Source organism: Curcuma longa, chromosome 15 (genome assembly GCF_044706935.1).
Source record: "Curcuma longa cultivar G26 ecotype Majalengka, Jawa Barat chromosome 15, ITB_CL_G26_1.1, whole genome shotgun sequence".
In the NCBI taxonomy this organism is placed as follows: Eukaryota; Viridiplantae; Streptophyta; class Magnoliopsida; order Zingiberales; family Zingiberaceae; genus Curcuma; species Curcuma longa.
The window spans coordinates 7,089,297-7,112,694 of NC_133875.1; the positions used below are offsets into that span (position 1 = coordinate 7,089,297).

Here is a 23,398-nt window from a genome sequence, read left to right on the forward strand (position 1 = left end):
ATTTCCTCATATCATAAAGATATTTAATATTGTTTTTCATAAATTTCTAATCTAATTAAAAATACATATTTAAAAAATAGACTATAATGACTTTGTAGGAGAATTTATCATAACATTAAATTTTAATTAAATAATTATTTAAATGATAAATATGACAATGTAATAAGATGCATAATTGATAATTTAATTAACTCACGTGGTTTTAGGGCAACTCTCAGTTGCAACCTGCTTCCAAACTCCACGTCTCAAGTGCTGCCTTTGCTTGTGGGGCCTCGACCGCGTGCGGACTTGGGAATCTCAGCGGCGTTGTTGCGAGTCCAAATCGGTTTACTCGGCGAAATGATGCAACCGATGGAGAGAGACTTCTCATTGACGATGAAATCTGCAACTTCCATCGACCGACACCTTTAATTTCATCCTCAGCGTCGCAAATGGGAACAGGTTGACTTGGAATCCCTTCAGGCTTCGAGGCGATCACTACGGCGATTGTTGGAGCACCCATGGAGAGCCTCGGCCGCCACCGATCCGCCGGCTCCAGCCGCTTCCTCGGCATCTTGTCGCCATCGCCGCCCTCCGGCGAATCCGCGGGCGCCGCCGTCGAGCTCCACGAATCCGACGTCTTGTGGACCTCCGTCGCAGACGGGCAGGAGCCGGCGCCGCCTCCGCCTGCCTGGCCGAGCGAACACCTTTCCTCCCGTTTCGCTCTCCCACGCCCTCCCGACCGCGGGTTAGGAATCCTCGCTGCCCTTCCGGAGGACGACGCGAGCGGATCCTCCTCCCCGGTCATCGCCGCTGGTCCGCATCTCATACAGAGGAAACCCTCGATTTCTTCCGCGTCCTCCTCCGCTTCCAATTCGCCATCGCCCGCTTCCGCGGGCTCCGCGCGGATGATCCCCTCGGTTCCGAAGCCGAAGCCCGAGTACTCGCTCTCGACGCCGAGCGGGAGGGCGCACCAAGCGTACTCGCTTCCGGTCAATGTGCCGGTTGTCCCCCGGAGGATGAGACGATTCGAGATGGAGGAAAGTGGTGTAGCCGATGTTGGAGACGAGGACGATAACGAAATGATGCCGCCTCATGAGATCGTCGCCAGGAGCAGTGGAAGGGGGTCGCCCAAGACAACCTTCTCGGTCCTGGAAGGAGCTGGGAGAACGCTCAAAGGAAGAGATCTGCGGCGCGTCCGTGATGCTGTTTTTAGGCAGACGGGGTTTCTTGATTGATACGGTAAGCACTCGTTACTGAAAATTTTTTATTGCAAACGGAATTCTTGCATCTACTAGTTCTGGAATTGAATTGCATGGAATCCATAATATTTTGTTCAATACTTTTTTTCCTTCCGTATTTTCATCAGTATTTTGTGGCTGCTTTTGAATTTCAATATAAATATTAGTGTCGATTTCCAAGTTCAGTTGGCATTGATCCTAACCAGCTGAACCGTTGCTGAAACCTGTCGGATTATGGGGATGACCTAGAGCCATTACTTCCTTTCTACAATAAGACCAAGGAAATATAGAAATAGGAAAGATAGATGGAGAGGAAGGATGGATGAGAGGAAAGGAAGAAAACAAGGTTTGAAATCTTACCGAGTTAGGATTTTGGTCTCAGAGATGTCCCAGTGCCATATCCGAGGTGTCAACGCCCGACACATGGTGTTAAAGGCACCTACGAGGAGGACGAGGAAACAATTATGGGAGGAGGAGAGGAAGATTTGGAGGAGGTGAAGGAAGAAGATAAGATATAAAACTCAAACCCTAGCTCTCATCGTGGTCACTTCACTCATGGGAGCATTGTGCCAAATCTTTACCTTCATCACAACCTCACTGCCATTGCTGTTGCCTACCATTGAGATTGTCACAGTTGTTGTGGGCCTAACAGAAGCCTTGCGCGCTAAGGCTCTAGTGTCATTTGGGGCATCGTCATTGTTGTGGTCATTATTGTCTTTGTAAGCACACGAGTTTCATTGTTGAGCGAGTTTCTTTATTTTACACCTCACAGAATGTCTTTGCAGTCATCTTGTAGATTTTGTCATCTCAATCAATTTAACATATTGGTTGCCATTTGGAATTAAATGTTTCACTTGCTAACTAATGTATTGGTTAGCACTTGAAATTTTAAAACTGTAAAGGAAGTACCAAAAAAAAACCGGGCCCGGAGGGGGGGGGGGGGGGGGGGGGGGGTAATTTTCCCCTCTTCTTAAAGAAGGTAATAAGATGGAGAGAGAAAAAATTATTTTTATTCTCATTACACTTGTTTTTGTGATCCTGATTATCCTCTTTTCTCACAAACTTCCTCTTCTATCATAACCTCTTGAGCAATCTTTTTTCTCTATCCTATTAATTTCTTCTTCCTAATATTCTTTTCTCCTTGTTTAAACCACAATATTAAAGGGAAAAAAGTGGGATGAAAGAAGAAGAAAAGTGGAGGAGGTAGAAGAAGTGGAAGTTGGTTGGAGGAGGAGAAGAAATTTAAGTAGAGTTTAATCTTTGTACATTGCTTCGCAAATAAAATAGAGAATGCTTAGAACATTTTACTCTTTCAATTATCTTCCCACTCTTGTGGTTATGAAAAAAATATATCATTTTAACATGAAATTATTATAAAATCTTACTTTTGCTAACTTACAAATTTAAGATACTTTTACTAATCTTACTCCCAACTCAAACAATGCCTAATAATTACTAGCTAGCAGTGACCCAAAATAGGAGTCAATATGAATCCAAGTAGATGGATGTAAGTTTGGAATGAATTTTTATTTTATGCATTTCCACATACATTAACTCTTGACCTTTAAATTCATCTCTTAAAAAAAACTTGACAGAGTTGAGAGAAGAAATTTTAGTATTTCTCTTATACATCACAAGACTATATGTATAATTAGTATATAACTTTTAAGAAAAGGAGAAAAAGGGAAGAGGAAAAAGGAAACCAATTAAGGAAATTTTATAATGAAGGAAAATTAGGGATTCTTATGAATGGTGAACCAAATACCAATAATTTCTAGGGTTGTAAGTGAACCAAACGTTCATGAGGAAACATGGTGTTCAACATGGTAAGAGCGTGTTTATGTTTGTTCAATATATAGAAGGTCAATTAAATGAACAAGCTTAAACAACTTATTAAACTAAATGAACAAGCTTGAACATATCTGTGTTCGGCTCATTAATTTTGATGAACAAAAATTGTGAACTATTCGCAATCAATGTTCATGAACAATATTCACGAACAACGTTAGTGAACCATGTTCATTAATAATGCTCTTATCAAACTTGTAAATAAAGAAGCTCTTGAAACAAACAAACAACCTTGTAATAATATCAAGCTCACTAACCAATCAAACAAATTTAAAGATATAAAAGTTTCAAACGATCAAACAAGCTCAAATTGAGAGCTCAATAACATTTAAACGAATCAAGTTCAAATCAAGTTTGAACCAACCTCAAGCTTATAAAAAAGAAACCAAGCCAAGCTTGAACACCTAATTCAATGGCTTGGTTCATTTTAGGTTCGACTCGGTTTGGCTTGATTACCTTATCAAACAAGGTTGAACAACACAAAGCTCGGCTCAGCTCGGCTCGGCTCGTCTTGTTTACAACCTTAACAATTTCTAAGATAATCACAAATCAATCCTCTAATTGATTAGATTTTTTGATACTCCCTCTCGAGCTTGTGAATAGACATTTTAATTCCTAGCATTGTGAAGAATACTCAAGACTCAGGATTTTGTGAGTTAAAACCTTCTTCCTATATCACTTAGTAGGTACCTAATTTATACAAGAGATGATACACACTTTACAAGAAAGAGACTCTTCGGTTCCTACGATACAAGTAAATACTATTAACTCCTAGTTTCCAACAGAGACTCTTCGGTTCCCATGATACACATAATACTATCAACTCCTAGTTTCCAACATTCCCCCTCAAGTTGGAGCGTAGATATCAAAGGCATCCAACTTGTTGCTGAGATACGCAATCCTTGGTCCTCGAAGAGCTTTGGTGAGCAAGTCTGCCAGCTGATCATTAGAGTTGACGAAGGACGTGGTGATTTCTCCAGAAATAATTTTCTCACGGATAAAATGACAATCCACTTCTATGTGCTTCGTTCGTTCATGGAACATTGGGTTAGAAGCAATATGGAGAGCTGCTTGATTATCACATATCAATCTCATCGTTCCAACATCACAGAAATTCAACTCAGTAATGAGTTGTTTTGACCATATCAGTTCACACGTAGCAAGAGCCATAGCTCGATATTCTGCTTCAGCGCTTGATCTTGCAACCACATTCTGTTTCTTGCTCTTCCAAGAGATGAGGTTTCCACCAAATAGAATACAATACCCAGAGGTGGATCTCCTATCACTTGGGGACCCAGCCCAATCTGCATCAGCATAGCCAGTAACTCCTTTGTGTCCCCTATTTTCATACACCAACCCTTTTCCAGGTGACCCTTTAATGAATCTCAAAATTCGGACAACAGCATCCCAATGTTCAGTACGAGGGGAATTTAGGAACTGGCTTACTACACTGACCGCAAACGCAATGTCTGGTCTGGTGACAGTGAGATAATTTAGCTTTCCTACCAATCTTCGATATCTGCTTGGATCAGAGAATAGTTTTCCCTGATCAGGAAGAAGTTTGACATTCGGATCCATTGGATTCTCTACTGGTTTGCAATTCAACATTCCAGTTTCTTCAAGGATATCGAGGGCATATTTTCTCTGGGATATGGCGATTCCTGACTTGGACTGAGCAACCTCTATTCCAAGAAAATATCTCAGTTTTCCCAAGTCCTTTGTTTCAAAATGACGGAGTAAATGTTCCTTTAATCTTTGAATTCCAGCGTGGTCATTTCCTGTTATGACAATATCGTCTACATACACCACAAGATATATGCATAGGCTTGAAGAATGCTTGTAGAATACTGAGTGGTCCACTTTACTTCTGATCATTCCAAATTCTTGTAGAGCCAAGCTGAATCGTCCGAACCAACATCGAGGAGACTGTTTAAGGCCATATAAGGACTTGTGGAGTCTACAGACTAGGCCTGACTCTCCCTGAGCAACAAACCCAGGCGGTTGCTCCATATAAATCTCCTCAGATAGGTCACCATGCAGAAATGCATTTTTGATATCAAGCTGGTGTAAGGGCCACTGGTTCATGGCTGCCATGGAAAGAAAGATCCGAACCGAAGCCATTTTTGCCACAGGAGAAAACGTATCTCCATAATCTTGGCCAAAAATCTGAGTGAACCCTTTAGCCACAAGGCGTGCTTTAAGTCGATCCACAGTGCCATTTGGCCCAACCTTCACAGTAAAGACCCATCGGCATCCAACAGGATTTTTCCCTATGGGTAAAGGAACCAGGGACCATGTCTGATTAAACTTCAACGCTTGCATCTCTTCAATCATTGCCTGCCTCCACCCTGGATGAGAAAGGGCCTCCTGTACATTTTTTGGGATAGAAACAGAGGACAAGGAAGAAGTGAAAGCATATTGGACAGGAGAAAGGCGATGATAACTAACAAAGTTGTAAATAGGATGAGGATTACGAGTGATACGGTTACCTTTGCGAACCGTAATTGGGAGATCAGAAGGATCCGAAATCGGTTGGGATGCTTGGTCAGGCACTGAAGCACTGGGCTCATGAACAGGAGCTGGTTGAGGAGGCGGAACATTGCGGGAACGACGCTGATAAGTGATCAAATGAGGAGATCCTTCTTGAACACTGGACTCAGGAGTGGTTGTATCAAGAAAGGGTATTGGCAAGACCGGGGATGGAATGACAGTTTCTTCTTTGGAGGTGAAGAATGGTGTATTCTCAAAGAAAGTCACATCGGCAGAAATAAAGAACCGATGCAATGAAGGAGAATAACATTTGTAACCCTTCTGAACCCTTGAATATCCAAGAAAGATACATTTAATTGCTTTGGCTGTGAGTTTATCTTTTCCTGGAGATAAATCATGCACAAAACAAGTACATCCAAAGATACGCAGAGGTATTTTGTATGTTGGTTCATTGGGAAACAAAAGGGAGTGAGGAACCTGATTACCCAACACTGAAGATGGCATTCGATTGATCAAATACCCAGCAGTAAGAACTGCATCAGCCCAAAATCTTAGAGGAACATTAGCTTGAAGTAATAAAGTACGAGCAGTATCAAGCAAATGTCGATGTTTTCTTTCTGCAATACCATTTTGTTGTGACGTGTGTGAGCAACTAGACTGATGAATCATGCCTTTAGTGACCACAAAAGAGTTGAATGAAGAAGAGAAGTATTCTTTAGCATTATCACTACGGAAGATGTAGATTGTACGACCAAATTGGGTAGAAATCTCGGAACAGAACTTCTTAAAATTCTCAAATAGTTCAGATCGTTCTTTCATTAAGTAGATCCAAGTACACCTTGAATAATCATCTATAAAGGTAACAAAATAACGAAAACCTAGAACAGAAGTGGTGCGACAAGGTCCCCAAACATCAGAGTGGACTAACTCAAAAGGAAACTTGGATCGACTAGCTTTCCTATTTTTGTAGGAAGAACGAACATGCTTACCAAGTTGGCACGGTTCACATTGGAGAGATTGTAAATGAGAAAGTCTAGGAATCATTATTTTCAACTTATTTAGACTTGGATGTCCTAGACGATTATGGAGAGTATCTGGAGAATCAGCCGCAGCACAGACTGTTAAGGGTGGAGATTGAAGGAAGTAGAGCCCATGTGATTCAGAGCCTGCGCCAATCATCTGTCCCGTACTTCGGTTCTGGATATGAAAAGAATCAGGAAGAAAGGTTACTGAGCAATTGAGAGAGCGAGTTAACTTACTTATTGATAGTAAATTAAACGGGCTCCCGGGAACAAGAAGAACAGAATCTAAATTTAGAGAAGGAAGGGGAGAAATTTTGCCTACTCCAGCAGCTTGTATTTTTGAACCATCTGCAAGTGTTATAAAATGGGTTTTTTCGTGGAAGACAAGTTTGAAAATAATGAAGGATTACCAGCAATATGGTCGGATGCACCGGAGTCCAGAATCCAGGAGGAAGAGGGCAACGATTGAGAAAAGCAAACCGAAGAATCACCAGATTGAAGTTCTAGGGCTGCTACATTGCTAGAAGCAGCTTTGAAATTAAGGAACTCTTTATATTCGTCGTTAGACACGAAGAACTTGTTTTCTTGTAGGGATTCATCTTTCTTGGCTGAGTCTACCACTTGCACCTGTGACATATTTGCAGATTTTGCCGGGAAGCCATGTAAAGTGAAGCATCGATCTCGAGTATGTCCCATTCGATTACAATGAGAACACTGTGGTCGATTTCCACGACCTCCTCTCCCTCGTCCACGACCTCGGCCTCTACGATCAGAGTTGGTAAAGAGTATAGCAGAATCAACTTCAGTTTTGAGAGATTCATTGGTCAATGGCACACGAAACAACCGATCAATGAGTTCATCGACAGTAGGAATATTTGGATTGGTAAGGACTTGATTCTTGACATTGTCAAAATCCTTATGTAATCCGTGAAGAACAAACACCATATACATCTGATCCAATTTCTCCAATACTTTGTTGGTATCGCTGTATGTTAGGTGCATCTTGACTTGATGAATTGTGGACTGGGCTTTGTTGAGATACGAAGTTAAGTCATGATCCTGCATCTGAAGAGTTGCCAAATTATGGACCGAATCATAGAGTCGTTGAATGTCATTGGCATACACACTCTTAGCTTTTTTCCAGATATCATAACAGGACTTGTAGGAGCGATAATGAACCAAAAGTGTTGGGTCAATAGACTGCCAAAGAAGAGACACCAGCTGATAATCAATTCTCTGCCATTCAGCCTTTGATGCGTCATCACGCTCCTCTACTTGAGTTATGAGGTGATCCGAAAGCCCTTGACCAAGGAACCAAATCTCAACAGCCGAAGACCAATCCATATAATTTTTGCCATTGAGTCTCTCAGAGGTAATAGAGGGAGTTCCTGAAAAGGCAAATGAAAAGGGACTTTTCTGGACTCCTGAGCCTTGCTGGATCATGCTAGAGGATGAGGATGAGGCCATAGTAATAGTGACAAGCTAGGGCAGCAGAGGAAGAAGAGGCGACCTTGTCTGGTAGGTGTTGTCTTCTGGATTTGAGAAATCCTTTGCTTGACCGGATCGCAGAAGATAAAGAGAAAAAGACAACCTGCTCTGATACCATGTGAAGAATACTCAAGACTCAGGATTTTGTGAGTTAAAACCTTCTTCCTATATCACTTAGTAGGTACCTAATTTATACAAGAGATGATACACACTTTACAAGAAAGAGACTCTTCGGTTCCTACGATACAAGTAAATACTATTAACTCCTAGTTTCCAACAGAGACTCTTCGGTTCCCATGATACACATAATACTATCAACTCCTAGTTTCCAACAGGACCTCCTCTTTGTTCCTGAACCCACATTGTCAACATCAGTATAGTCTTCAAGTGTAATCTTGTTATGTTTCTTGAACAAGATTCCTTTTTCCATAGTTCCTTTTTGGTAATGTAATAGCTTGTAGGCTACAAGCAAATGTAATTTCTTCAAATTTTGCATGAACTAGCTCACATCATGTATAACATATGTTTGGACGTGTGTGAGATAGGTAGATCACTCAACTAACTACTTTCAGATACATTTTTCTAAACATGTTAGCTTGCTTGCATGCCAATTTCCCATATCCTTCAATAGTTTAATGGCATGCTTTTAGTAAGATATATAGATCTATGTCTTGAACTATGCTATTGCAATATCCAGCAAGTACTTAAGTGGCGTATGTAACACCAAATTGAACCCTCAAATCACATAAAAATGCTAGTACAAAATTAATGAAGCAAATGGAGATAAGTATCCCACATAATTTTTTTTTTATCTCACAGAGAATTGAATGGGGTTTTTTTTTTATTAATTGATAGTTGTCCTAATCTATGGAATCCTAATCCCCTTTATTAGATTCACAAAAATCACAATAAAACTCATTCTTCTTTATAAATAACAACTCAGTTATCCTAATAAAAAGCTATTGACTTTTCTAAAATACTAAAATTTTAAAAATTCTCCAACTTTTTTTTTCTAAAAATATAACAAATTATAAAAATTTTAATTAACTTAAACAACTTTGTAATTTTCAATAATTTTAAATATGATTAAAAATTCTAACCATGTTATTCTTCCCTAATCAGGAGAACATTAATGTGATTGATCTTTCTTTCAGTAGCATCATCAGACCCTTAGAATAATCTTTTTTTTTTTCACTTATTAGCATAATATCATTAACCACCCTGATGTCAGTGAATGCATAGGCATTAAGCTTGGGATAAATATTTTTTTCTCCAACTGTTTTCTTTATAGAAACCCTATCAACAAGTAAATTCTGAATTGCAGCAAAAATCCTCAAAGGAGAAATATAAGCCTTGGTACTCAAAAAGGATAAGCGTCCTCCTTGCACCTCAAAGCACTAGTAATCCTTAAATCAGTACTATATCACCATATTTGTATAGGAAACACATCAGAACTTACCAATGCTAATCTTTTGGCTAACCAGATTGCAATACAAATACAACACAGACATTAATGAGGTTTTAGGGTTTAGGAAACCCTGTGAAAAGTTTTCTCCAAATCAATTTTCACATTAACATAAGGACTTGAGCACTGAGTTATAGAATGAGTGCACAATCTCACTCAACGCTGCACTTACTGTTCTGAAGATTCTTACCACGTAAGAAAGTCCCATTGTTTATTTATAATATCATATTCATCATGTGAGGCCTCATTTTTTTAACCAACAACTTTGTCATGATTTTGTATATAACATTGCACAAGGGAATAGATTTGAACATTAATTTTAATAACAACAGTTACCTCCATTTTCTTAATGAAAATATTCCTTGTTTTGCTCTACAAAAGGCCTAATCACAATAGTAAAGAAATTTTGATAATCCTGAAGGTCCTCAAGTTAATGGTATTGATAACATGAACATCAAAGAGGTAAGCAATCTGAAGACCAAGAAACCAAAATTTGCCTGGGAATCATTTGCTGCAGTGTATCTCCATCTGAGCTTGCATCGCGTTCCTTTTATTTGTTTAAGCACCCAAGTAGGTACAAGAATCGTTGATGTTTATACCAATTGTGGACAGTTCTTCATCCATCACTGGATAAGACAGATATTTGGTCGGATTTTAAATAGATTTGTCATTTTGTTCAGCAGTTTCTGTTGGTAGTTTCTTTTTTTAGAATATTGAGCTGAAATTCAAGTTAAACAAGAGAACGAAGGGATGCAAAAGCAAGTAGAGCATCCCATCAGAATCATTGCCAATTGATTTCCTTCATTTCTACCGCAGTTTGAAATTGCTAGTCCCCCAATTAATATGTAATGTCTGATGCCTTATATTGGTGACCCTCATAGATAACCTTTTCTTCTCTTTTAATTGACATTTGCCGAACTGTCGTTTAACTTTTCAGTTTCTCATTTCAGCTTAGCTCTAACATAAACAGTGATTCACATAAAATAATAATAGAACATTATGTTCTTGAATGGAAGTTCATTCCTCCAGTGGAGTGATATGGTAAATATTTTCATTTCGAGAACAATCACTAGGAAGTTAATTCTTCAACAAGCTGCAAGTATTACTAGACACGATTCAACTCAAATATCATATTACTCGAAACAGTAGTGAACAGACTGTATGAATTTGACATGACTAATCGTATGATAGCATGAAATTAACATAAATATAAACACATTTATCCGATAGATTGGCTTTTCATGAAGTCTGACCAGTTAGTATCTGTTTGACTAAGTTTACAGGATTTAGTTTTTCCAAAGTTGCAAGTAATTTTATATCATTTGTTACAATAGGACACTATTAAACTTGGTAACACAAATCTTTGGCAGTTACTATACCATTATATTATACATTTAGACCATTATCTTTCTTCAATTGCCTGAAGTGCCTAGAATTTGATTGATGTTGGAATCTTCTAAATTCCTGACGTTAGGAGAATCATTCTTTTTTTTTTTCCCTCCTGAACAGACGCAGATTCAAGAAGAGCCTTATTTAATCAACCTTGGTAAGTTGCGCAAGCTTCCTTGGTGGTTTAAACTTGATTCATGGTCGATTTGAGTGTAAGACATTCCTTCAATACATGTTTTCTCATGTAAACTTATTACTTGTTGCCTTCATTCTGGAGCTTCCGCAGTTCTGCCTAACATCCCTGATTGGATGTTATATTTGAACGTACGCAAGGGGTTGCTATTTACTAATTTCCCTACAATGCACTGCGTCAAATGACTGCATAAAATCATCATGCCACAAAATTGTACATTGCTGATATATGCTTCGAAGTTTGGATCGAACTCAATAAATAGCTGATTTGTTGATGTACGTGATTCCTATTATGAGATTCTTAGTACCGTTATATTCTCTATGAACATCTGCCTTCTCCTCTATGGAGGGCGGGCAAAAGCTAACTGAACTCACTGTTTTCTTGATTCGTAGCTTTTAATCACAGAGCCTAAGTATCACACTAGATGTAAGATAATTTTTTTACTTTGGACAAACTGGTAAGGTTAGACATTTAAACGCTTGATGATAGTCTTATACTTTTGCTTGTTCAATTTTTCTTGATTTAGCGTTGGTTTTTAATATGAACAAAAAATTCTTTATTATTATTTACTTTGTTGGACTATTCATTGTAAGTTAGATTTATATCAGCTATTGGCTTACTCCATGTTGACTTACCCAAATAAGTTATCGGACACTTTCATTTGGTCAAATCGTGCACATCTGTTCCACCAATTCAACTTGTTCGATTACCTATCTAATTAGTTTGACTAGCATATTTGATCAATCCTGGTTTGGCCAACCCTATTAGCTTGGCAAACAAAATTGACCTGATTAGCTTGACTAATCTGTGGATTCAAGTAGCTTGCCTCACTCAATTAAGGTAAATTGGACACTGTCCTAAAATCTAACTTCCTCAAGTTGCTTGACTCCAAGCTTATAGTTTTATGCTCTACAATCCGATTTCATAAAAACATTTTATCGATTATTTGAGTAAATTTAAAAAATGCTTGTAGAGGTTCATCTAGACGGTCAGTGTTTCTTAAGTTCCTTTCTTGTGGAAGGAAAAAATCCCCTGTGGTGCTTCGTTGATACTATGGTAATATGATAAAATGTTATATTATTAATAATAATTAAATATATTTATTTCTTACATAAGTTTTTAATACACTTTTAAAAAGGATAAATTTAAAAGATAAATATAAAACCACCATTTAGATAAATTTATACATTAAAACATATGGAAATACTTATAGTTTACTTATTTTAATAAAATTTTCATCAACTTTCAACATTAACTAATTTATCAAGTACATAAAATTCAAAGAGGATTTGGAATAAATTTCAAAGATAAATATAAATCCACCATCTAGATAAATTTATACATTAAACCATATGGAAATATTTATTCCATTGTCATTGACAGGAAATTAAAAAAAGTTTTATTACCAAATATATCTTATAGTTTACTTATTTTAATAAAATTTCCATCAGCTTTCAACACTAACTAATTTATCAAGTACATAAAATTCAAAGAGCATAATTAATACCAAATTGACATAATTAATTTATTATGAGTTTCTAAACGACACGATAAAATAGTTAACGTTAAAAAAAAGTAAATATTTAATAAAATGAAATATATTATTCTACAAACCAAATGCACCGTTAAGAGATAATTAATTTATTCGACGAATGTACATAAATGCAAATTAATATCCTCTGTTTAAATTCCTTTATTTATTGCCGATATAAAGTGCCAAGAGTTACTTGACTTACCACCCAAGCAAACCCAATCCCAAATTATTCTCTTTCCTTCCGGAATTAGCCCCACCACGTCGATGGAATTACCATTCTGCCATACGTCCCTACCGCGTCGCACCCGCCTTATAAATATTCCTACTGGTCGCCCCAAAACCCTATCTGCTCTCCTCTATCCCGATGCGTCTTCCCTTCCCTGCTCCCCCTCCTGCGTACCTCGCCCATCGCCGACCTCCTCGCCGGTGATATGGCGGTGGATCTGCTGGCTTCCGCCGTCTACTTCCCCGTCGTATTCTTCGACGGGGATCGCGAGATCGACGTAGGATCTGTCCCGCTGTACTCCTCGCTAGGGTTCAAAAAATTCCAAGCCGTCGTCAGCCAGAGGATCGGCGTCGCCGCCCAGCAGATCTCGCTGTCCCTGGTCCGTCGGAAGAAGGCCCGGGTCTCGCCGGATGTCCGCCGCAAGGTGCCGATCGACGAGACGTCCGACTTCGCCTCCATCGTCTGCGAGAGGGACTGTTTCATCCTCGCCGCTCTGCGCCGGCCGAGACGGGAGCGTCGGGGACGGTCCAGAAGGAAGGGCCACGGCGCTGGGGAGGAGGTGACGCTGCCGGAGCTGAAGATCCTGAGGCGCAACCCTGCGAGATCGGGCGTCATCGATCCGGCTTCGGGTCTGCTCGTACCGGAAGCGGTCGCTGGGATCGGGCCGTGGGAGTACGAGGCCCAGCTGTGGAACCTCCAGCGGCAGAGGGATAAGTTCGGCCCGCTAGCCCCTTTCGCGGTTCCTCGGCCGCCGCGTATGGCGTCGGCGTGCGAGGAGTGCGAGGCGGCGAAGGTCGAGGGGAGGCCGCCGGGGTTCCACTGGTGCGTGCACGACGCGGTCACCGTCGGATTCCGGTCGATGGTGGGGCCCATTCAGCGGCCCACAAGGAAGGAGCTGGAAGCTTCCGCAGAGGTGGAAGGATAAGCTGTCTTTCCATTTATTCACATTGTTTCTTCAACCCAAAAAACAGAAAAAAAAAACAAAAAGAACAGAAAATAGAAATAGAGAGAGAGAGGGCATCGTGGGCGGTATAATCCTCGGGTCGCGGTTCCGTCGAAGAAGACCTGGCTATCCGCTGGCGTCGGGCCCCACGTCGGGTGGGAACAGTCGACGTTGGTATGCGGTGAGGCCTACCACATCTGCGTGCGTGCGTTTTAAGTTTGGCGGGTGTAGTGTCGAGGTTTCAGGAGTTTTTTTTTTTTTCATTTTGATATATTTTTTGTTTTTTTGGGGAACCCCGAAAATAATTGAATTGAATTGAATGCGAGAGGTTTGTTATGGTTGTCTGCTCGTGCAATCGCTCTTCTAGAATTGGAACTAGTCACCTTTGGTTCACTTCGAACCAAACTTTGCAACCTTACATTGTTGACCGAGTCACATCATGGCCGGCGTACTAGAACGGATGATGATGGATGGGGAAAAGCGTACTTGCAATTGCTAGACTATGGATTATCTCAAGTAGAGCACGTGCGATATGCAAAGTTTGAGGAGAAATGTGCCTTCCCCATGATTGGAGAAAAGTATGTGGTTAATGAACAAATGATGGTTTGTCTTGCAACCTTAATCTTAAGTAGAACATAATTGTAGAGGTAAATTAGAGGTTTCTCAACATATTTTATGAAATTTTGTAGTTTTTTTTTGCTTGAGTTTGAGATGACTAATTTTGACTAAAATTTGATTATATTAAATTCAATCAAGTTTCCTTCCTCTAATTTCGTAGTAGCATGGGTAGAGAGAGAAAAAGAATTTGATATTCTAGTTTAAAATTTGTAATGATTTGTGAAAATTAATGTTTTTCCTTCCCTGTTCAAGAATTTTTAAGACCTTTCATATCTATTTTTGGGTCATGATTGAGTTGGTTACTATGAGACAGATTTATTGCAATAGAGCAAGGGTCAAATTTCGACGAAGTTGAGATAATGTCTTTTTTCGTAGTGGTCAATTGTAGATTTTTAATTTACTTCTTTAAAGATAATCGTGGAATCAATCATGCGAAATTATTAAGATGTCGGATTCTATGTTTGCTAAGTAGTAGCATGGGTAGAGAGAGAATTTTATATTCTAATTTAAGTAAACATAACATCAGGTAGGAGACTAGGGTGGATATGGTTCAATTTATCAAAGAAAGTTCAATTTAAAATTCAAATCAAAATTGAATCCATATAAAATTAAACCAAAATATGATTTGATTTAGTTTAACCAATTTAAAATTGTTGATTAAAAGGTAAATATAAATCCATAAAAAACAAAAGTAGTTATTATTATTTTTTTAACTTTTAGGTTGATAATAAAATTAGGGTAAACATCAAAAGCGTCCCTTTATTTTCTTTTAATTGACATCTAGTCTCACAAAAGTTTTTCATGAAAATTTTAAATTTTCCACTAACTATAAGGGTAAATTTGAAAGTGTTTGTATCGAGAGACCCATTAGCCTAGTGTTTTTAAGTCAATTGGCTATAAAAAAAATTTCATCCGTTAATTGATCAAAATTGGAACTCAATCTTAGATATCTAGGAGATTGAGAAAATGCCTTGATATTACATCATTACCTTAGGGACAAACATTCCTTTATTTTCAAATCATAGGGATGTTCCATTTTGATTTTTCATTAAAAGGATATCCCATTTTCCTGGTTAACCTGGTATAATTATCCAAATGCCCTTCAATATTATTCTGTACTGTTCAGTAATGTTATCTCCTGACTAAAATCTTTCATCTAATTTTTGAATCAGTTGGTCGCATAGTAGTTGCTATATATATTGTAACAGCTATCATTTCGTAACTACTACAATGTAAATGTTAAGTGAGCATATGGATAAACAAAAGTTTAATTAAATTGAATTAACTGACCAAATTTAAAATTTTAATTTAATTATTTTAAAATTTTAAAATTTTTATAAAAATCTATTATTTAAGATAATTTGATTTGGTTTCAATTTTAAAACTTCTAGTTCGATTAAATGGAATAAACTATAATTTTCAATCGAATCAGATCGAATCGAAATTGCACCATAGTAGTGTTGGTTTTCAAAACCAACACCATAGTTCTGTTAATTTAGTTTTCGACCGAATTAATCGATGTTTTGTTGGTTTGATTTGTTCAAGTTTTGTTGGAAAGATCGATTAGTTCGGTTAATTAAAAAAAAATTAAGTTGTTCAGTTTCAGTTTAATTGGTTCAATCAGTTTGATTTTGATCTGATTGCTCAAAACTCTAGTTGAGCATGCATCAATAATATTTACATTGTAGCAGTATGATTTTATAGTTGTTACAACACATGCTTAACTTATTCAAAAATATTCACATTGTAGCAGTTATGGTTTCGTAGTTACTACAACGTATAACATATTCAAAAATATTCACGTTGTAATAGCTATGGATTCTTAACTACTACATCGTGGATTTAACCCTATTCACCTATAATTCACGTTATAGTAGCTATGAAATCGTAGCTGCTATAATTATTGTAGTAGCTACAAAATTATATTTACTACAACGCGTTCAACTTGCTTACTTAACATTTATATTATAACTGCTATAAAACCGTAGCTTAGTAAACATGAACATTTTTGAACATGTTAAATATACGTTGTAGTAGTTACAAAATCATAGTTGCTACAACAACCGATACTAGGAGCCCAGAGGAACAAGGATCACATCCAATGCTTTAAGTGCCAGAAACGAGGATATTACAAGAATCGGTGCCTGAAGAGGAAGACGGGAAAAAATCAGTATATTTTAATTATTACAAAAATATCCCTAAGTTGCATGCGCATTAGATAATTTATCTGAAAATTTAGAAAAATTAGAAAAAGTAAATTTGGATAATTCAAATGTAGATAAATTAGAAAAATTAGATAATTTGACTAATTCAAATTTGAACAATTCAAATTTGAAAATTTCAAACTAAGATAGATTTATTAAATTCAAATTTGAAAAAGTCAAATTTGAATAAATTATAAAATTTAAATAATTTAACTAAATCAAATTTGAATAATTCAAATTTGAAAAAGTTAGATTGAGGAGAAGAAAGTAAATGAGAACAACCTCCAGTGAACTGGCAGCTCTCCTTGTCGATTGAAATCGCCGCCACTACAACTTCACCATTAGAATCGCTAAAAGGATATTTTGTTCGGTCGAAAAAGTCACATGACATGACACACATGACTTACCACATCTCTTATGTTAAATTTCATACTATTGTTTTCCTGTAATGTATCTTTACTTAAAAAAACAAAAGAGAGTTCATGTTAAAAAAAAAAAAAACACAGACAAATCCAAAAAATAAGAAAGCATTCACTTCTTAAAAATGCATGCCACCTAAATTCTTGGAATTTTGTTCTCTTTTGAACGTATCACAAACGTGTTTTCTTTTATTTGAAAACAAACTGGAAAGTGGGGAAAGAAATCAATTTCTACACAAGATACATTGATACTGAATCGGCATGTCAAGTCATCATGTTTGGTAGATTTACTTAGTAGACAAAATATAAAATCGGACCATCTATCCCGAAATTAATAAGCTTATAAGAATTAAAACCCAGTTTTTAAAAAAATGTATTAAACATGCTAGAGACATACTGCAATACGGCATCCTCTTAAAGGAAGAGTTAAATATCAAATCTTTAAAAATAAAAGTTCGAGATGATAAAAAAAACCCTTTCTTATCAATACAAAGTTGAGCAATGCCATAGAATGCCCAAGTTAGTCTTTTATTTGATAACAAATACGTAGTTAAAGCACACTATCAACACATTTATTAAAATTCTCCAGAGAAGCTACAAGCGTAACCCAAAAGAATAGATGTTATACGGTACCGTGGGCTTAGAATGTACTTGGAAGCACTTTCACAGATCTCTCAGTTAGCTGAAAACTGCTGGGCTCCTTCCATTCGATTTACACAAATCAACAGGGAAAATGTCCGTCACTGAAGCAACCCGCTCCTCTTACCGAACGCAATCGCTAAAATATAGAGAATCACACAGCCAACAACAGTACCCCAGGTCGTTTCCCAGAATTTGTGGTAGGGGGCGTCGTATAAGTCGATGCCAATGTTCATACCAAATAGACCTACAACCACCACACCAGCAGTGGTCACCACAGTGGCAGTGCTCAGCATGACTCCCATTTGCAGCAGTTGATTCTGCTTCTCATCCAGCATAATGTTGATGTAGTCCTCTGTGTCGTCCACATACTCCCTCAACTTCATGCATCCCAAGAGAATAAATAAGCAAGTCAGTCTTGTGGAGAAGAGAAAACAAAGGAAAAGAGAAAATTGGAATTGAACCATGAACATGCCTAACTAACCAATATCTAAACAAGAATTTACCTTTAGATAGAGATTATGCAAAAAAGACAAGCAATTCTACACATGTCTTATAGCAAGCAACATGTCACAAGATGATTAGCTTCATCTAGTTCCACATTGATAACAGAGGAATAATGTAGGGGATGGAGACACATAATTGGGGGATAGGTGGGTTAGGCCATGAAGGTTTATGCTTAGTGTAAGCCAAAAGGTGACGAGTCAGATTACAAATATTGAGCTTAGTATGGGTTGTAGCTAGTGGGATTCTTCAGGTTTTAGGCAAAGAGAGAGCCACAAGATGACTCGCTTCCTTGACTAATGATGGAAAGGGAAACTCCACCAAAGTGATCAATTATTCAAAGTTACTAGACTCATTTAGTTATGATCGCATATATTTTCCTTCATAGTAGTGACGATTCTGTCTGAGTTCATGATTAACATGTGCATCATGAATTTTGCCAAGTAATAAGCAATTTCTAAGAAAATATGTGCTCCGAGGTTTCCCGCTTTTAATATTGGTGGTAGATAATAAATAAAAGATAGCAAAGCTTGACAGTTGGCAGTGAAAATGCATAAACATACATGAGAGAGCTTGTTAAGAGTGCCATCAATCTGCACAAAGTAAGCCTCCAAAAGCATCTCCAGCTCCTCAATATTAGGCTTTAAGACTCCTAAGCTTTCTTGACTGCTTTCTGTTTCAACTCCTAACTCATCATCCCTTAACATGCAAAATTTCATGTAAAGCACTTAATTATCTTAAATGGCTTCCATAAGAAATTTCAAAAAATAAAAAAAGCTAAAATTCTATAGCACGGCACCCTTATAAGACCAGTCAAATCTACACATTTGAACATACTTAGTCGTCTATTTTAGGTAGTTTGCGGTTGGTTATTTGTTGAGCTGCACTGCTTAGTAATCCAATATAAATAAAAACAGATAGTGCTAAGTAGCAACCAAACCGAGTTCAAAAGATGAATTACTTCAAGATAATAGCCTTAGAACCCATAAGATGGGATATATCCATCAGACATAATTATTTAATTCATGCAGAAATGAAGAAAATTTAATATAAAAAAAAATACAACTCAATACTTTTGTACACTGGTTTCAAAACACCATTATTTGATTTTAAATGCTCAAATAAACAAATATATATATATATATATATATATATATATATATATATATATATATATATAAGCAATTTCTAAGGATTAGATATATATGTCAGAAGAAAAAAAAGGGCAATGAAATTAGTACTTTGACGAACTCATCAAACTAAGTATGAAAAGTGTCTTGATATGCTGAGATAGTTTATTCTATAATTTTCATTCTATTTGCTGTCTTCTAAAAAACCAACAATCACTCACCCATCTTCCTGCTCAGATGCATCATTCTCCAAGTTAATCCTCGAGGAAGATTCACCAGCTCGCTGATGAGCAAGTTTGTCTGTAAGATACATCTCAGCCATGTCCATGTCATCGTCAAGTAAATGTTCGAGTTCATCTCTGACCTGCATGTAAAATACATAGTAAACATAATTAAAATCCAAAAGGAATGAAAAATGATCAATGCTTCAGAAGCAAACAAAAGAACTAAGAATCCATGGTAAACATCTAAACCATATGAAGCTGAACAGGAAAGCCCCCAACAAAGTAGTGTCCTTCTCGAGGGTGAGGGTGAGCGTGAGGGTGAGGGTGAGGGTGAGTGTGGAGCATATATATCAGGTGGTAAAATTGATAGCATCAAGAAAGTAGTATTGAAATATACATCTCAAAAAACTAAATTTGCAGCATATTGGCAGTAAAAATGTAACATGTATCTTTATTAACTTCAAGAAATCTAGTTAATACAATACCTTCTGCACACGCCCTGATAATGCCACCAAGCGACTCTTGATTTGTCTGACACGCTCAAGATTAAGAGTACTAATTTTCGAAGTCAGTTCATCTAAGGCTGGATAAGCTTCTTTTTCCAAGGTTAGTGTCTGAATAAAAGCGAAAAGAGCATTGTATGATGAATAATTGAAACATCCTACCAATATGAAAGTGAAATAGCATAACATCTAAATTGAACTCACTATTGAAGGTATAAATATACTTCCTATGGAAAAATGCTTGCAAGAACCAGTGCCTGACGGGTTAGAACATTGACAACACATTTCCATGAATTATATCATCTAAGATGATGCACTTGTACTGAATATATAATTAAAAGAAATTGAACAAGTAAGATGTTTTCCATGAAGAGACAAACATAATGATAGATCTTATGAAATAAAATTTGGCAAGCTTTAGCTGACCAAATAAGGGAAAGGTGCAATTGTCTAAAATGATAAACAGAAATAAGAACACAAACTTGTTAGTAAAGACAAACAATCTCAGTAATAGACAAATAATTGAGAAAATGTAAGTCAGGAAGCAGGTGTCTTTATTCCACAAGAAAGAACATTAGCTAAACTAACAGGAGATACAGGCAACATAAAGAATCAGAATGCAGGCATTTACTGCAAGGAAAAACATGTGTCAGCCAACCAGTAGAATAATACGAAAAATCAAGAGGAAAGCAAAAGAAAAAAGATATACTGAGAAAAATTAACCCAGTAAACTGCTTAAGTAAATAATAATGATAATAATAGAATGCCAACAAAGTTAAACAATCTTAGCAGTAGGCAAATAACTAAAATGTAAATGAATTAGACACCAGTCTGAATAGTCTGGATAATATGAGTCAGGAAGCAGTCATGTTTACACCATGAGAGAAAACATTAGCTAAACAACGAGAGATATATGTAAACATAAACTGCATCAGAAAGCAGGCATTTACTTAAGAAAAAACATGGATCAGCAAAGAAAAGAATATAGGAAAAATTAAATTAAGAGAAAAGTAAAAGAACAAAGACATAATGAATGAAACTGACATGCTACATGGCCCATGTGACGCACAATGCAAAACAGTTTCTTAAGTATGAAGCACATACCAATATAGGTAATAAAACTGAATCTACTTTCTTTTGCATAAATTTAGCAGTTATCATAACCATATTGCAACTAGGGGTGCAAACGAATCGAATTGAGCCGAATAATATGAAAATATTGATATTTAAGTTTGAGCTAAAAAAATATATATGATATTTGAATTCCATTCGAAGCTCGAAAATACAGATAATTTTGGCTCGAACTTGGTTCGACATAAAATTCGATTCGAATTGTTCGAACCTTGATTCAAGCAGAATCAAACTATGATTCGAAATGACTTAAATTCGAGTTCAGTTAAAATTATTTGAACCTTAATTTGAATATATTTAAATTAAAATTGTGTAAAAATAATCAGAATTCGATTCGAATTCGGCTCGCGAGCGGCTCATGATCAATTGAACAGAATATTATGGGTGAATTCGGCTCGAAAAAATTATCGAACATGTTTGAGTTTGGCTTGAATTCGATAATTTCAAATACGAATCAAATATTTTTCGAGCCGGCTCGAAAAGCTCATAAATAAGTTTGATTCGTTTGCACCCCTAATTGCAACTACTATACCAGCATCTTCCTTTTAAATCCAATCGCATCCACGGTGACAACCAAAAATTCACCCTTCAAATGTTTGGAGCGGAAATGCATAAGAGAAGGTATGCTATACTGCTGTTGATTTTGGTTTGTATCTTATCATTTTTATGTCCTCAAGAATCACTATTGGTCGGCATGGCAAAAATGACATGCCCATACATCATTTCTGCTGCCACAAACCTACACTATGTCAACACAAGTACCATTCAACAAGAAGAATTGTCTTCCCACGAGCATCTTTCAATTTTGTTTGTTGATCATGAGGAGATGCGCTACTAGAGAAAAAAAAGCAGGGAAGCAATGACTGGAGTACCAACAATTACAAAGAAGAGTGATGTCCAAGCAAGAAATTGATAAATTTCCATATCTATATCTTGTACTTGAGTCACAGCACAACAAGGATACAACTTGTGAAAACACCAACAAAAAACTGATTGGACCAAGCAATTTGTAAAAACTAGTCAGAGTGCCTGATTTTATAAAATTGATCGGAATGGTTACTTGTATAAAAAAATGGAATGGAGCAAATGGCGAGAGGGAAACATTGTGATGCTTCAACAATTGAAGGAAGTGTTGCGAGGGGGGGGGGGGGGGGGGGGGGGGGGCACAAGTAGGTGGTGAAGCCAAAACCAACAAGGAGAAAGAGGAGAGACACCCCTATGAAGGAATCATGAAGGTTCTCCATTCTTTGAGGCCAATCTCTTGGTTCATTCACTCTTCGGCAAAAATTTTAAAAAAAAAACTTCGATAAAACATCAACATATAAAACCAAGAGAAGTGGGTGCACATGTGTTATTAATATTGGCAAGATCCACAAACCTTAAAGAAAAATAACAAATATTGAATCTGTTTTTTCTGAAGCATAAAAAGTAAACAATGAAAAATAAAAAATTTTATCCCAAAAAGTGAAGTTCTTGGAGAATCTTGAAAAAAAAACTGCCGAAAAAATCCAGTTGCCATTGTTTTAATACCACATGAAGACCTCCAAGAACTTCATTTCTACGATGTTATTTTATGCGTTTAGGAAAAAAAACTCTAGACAAAAATATATGACAGAAAAAATTATCATAAGATTGCATTGCAAGAATCACACCTCTGATTCAAGGCACCTGCAAGCAGACTCAAGACAGACCTCAAGTGCTCTGAACTCAAAAGGTACCACGTTGATCCTCCCATCACCTGGGACATGTAACCCGAGCTCAGGGCTGGCTTCTGGTAAACCACCAACAGGAGAACCATTTTGTTTAGATGCATCAACTCCATGTCTCGATGCAACACCGTTAACAGGGAGCGAAGGAGAGTATGGTGATGCATTACCCATAGCGTCCCCATCTGTATCACTACCCTCACCAGCCTATATAAAGATAACAATGATCATGGTCAGATTTATAATTCCAAGACCAGTCACATATAGCTCAAGAATAAAAGTACTTAATAATTCAGAATTAGCAAGTTTAAAAATCCACCTTTGATCAGTTTATGCACTAGACGAACCTAAAGAACTCAATAATCATAGTTACGCGATATGCTAATCCAACGATTATTGAGAAATAAAATCAAATAGGAAACTGGACAAGTAACTACTACAAAACCGAATCGAATCATTCAAACATAGGTATAAATCCTAGATAAATTTCTACTTTTGCTTC

The 23,398-nt window shown here is 37.2% G+C and overlaps 4 protein-coding genes across 4 annotated transcripts; 2 read left to right on the plus strand and 2 right to left on the minus strand.

Annotated features, from left to right (window-relative positions):
- The first annotated feature begins 363 nt into the window (after nt 1-363).
- On the plus strand, nt 364-11,372 carry LOC141846388 (protein S40-7-like). The gene is made up of 2 exons (XM_074734418.1): nt 364-1,221; nt 11,043-11,372. Exon 1 carries the CDS (start codon nt 501-503, stop codon nt 1,215-1,217), a length of 717 nt encoding a protein of 238 aa, XP_074590519.1. The 5' UTR covers nt 364-500; the 3' UTR covers nt 1,218-1,221; nt 11,043-11,372.
- LOC141846603 (uncharacterized) lies at nt 6,936-8,395 on the minus strand. The gene has a single exon (XM_074734639.1). The coding sequence runs from the start codon at nt 8,045-8,047 to the stop codon at nt 6,938-6,940; it is 1,110 nt and encodes a 369-aa protein (XP_074590740.1). The 5' UTR covers nt 8,048-8,395; the 3' UTR covers nt 6,936-6,937.
- A 1,636-nt stretch (nt 11,373-13,008) lies between the features above and the next one.
- LOC141846403 (uncharacterized) lies at nt 13,009-14,154 on the plus strand. Its single transcript, XM_074734436.1, has one exon. It carries the CDS (start codon nt 13,081-13,083, stop codon nt 13,798-13,800), a length of 720 nt encoding a protein of 239 aa, XP_074590537.1. The 5' UTR covers nt 13,009-13,080; the 3' UTR covers nt 13,801-14,154.
- Nucleotides 14,155-17,520: 3,366 nt separating this feature from the next.
- Nucleotides 17,521-23,099, minus strand: LOC141846049 (magnesium transporter MRS2-F-like). The gene is made up of 5 exons (XM_074734037.1): nt 22,843-23,099; nt 20,042-20,170; nt 19,554-19,696; nt 18,766-18,901; nt 17,521-18,078 (listed from the first exon to the last, which is right to left on the minus strand). The coding sequence occupies exons 1-5, from the start codon at nt 23,068-23,070 to the stop codon at nt 17,800-17,802; spliced, it is 915 nt and encodes a 304-aa protein (XP_074590138.1). The 5' UTR covers nt 23,071-23,099; the 3' UTR covers nt 17,521-17,799.
- Between the last annotated feature and the right edge of the window lie 299 nt (nt 23,100-23,398).

Bases quoted from the DNA above. Each gene is read 5' to 3' on its own strand.
- LOC141846049 (XM_074734037.1), bottom strand. From the start codon at position 23,070: ATGGGTAATGCATCACCATACTCTCCTTCGCTCCCTGTTAACGGTGTT. The intron at 19,697-20,041 runs GTATTGTATTAA...TTTTACATGCAG, and splicing joins TATCAGGGCGTGTGCAGAAG to GTCAGAGATGAACTCGAACA. The intron at 18,902-19,553 runs GTGAGTGATTGT...TTGCATGTTAAG, and splicing joins GCATCTGAGCAGGAAGATGG to GGATGATGAGTTAGGAGTTG.
- LOC141846388 (XM_074734418.1), top strand. From the start codon at position 501: ATGGAGAGCCTCGGCCGCCACCGATCCGCCGGCTCCAGCCGCTTCCTC.
- LOC141846603 (XM_074734639.1), bottom strand. From the start codon at position 8,047: ATGGCCTCATCCTCATCCTCTAGCATGATCCAGCAAGGCTCAGGAGTC.
- LOC141846403 (XM_074734436.1), top strand. From the start codon at position 13,081: ATGGCGGTGGATCTGCTGGCTTCCGCCGTCTACTTCCCCGTCGTATTC.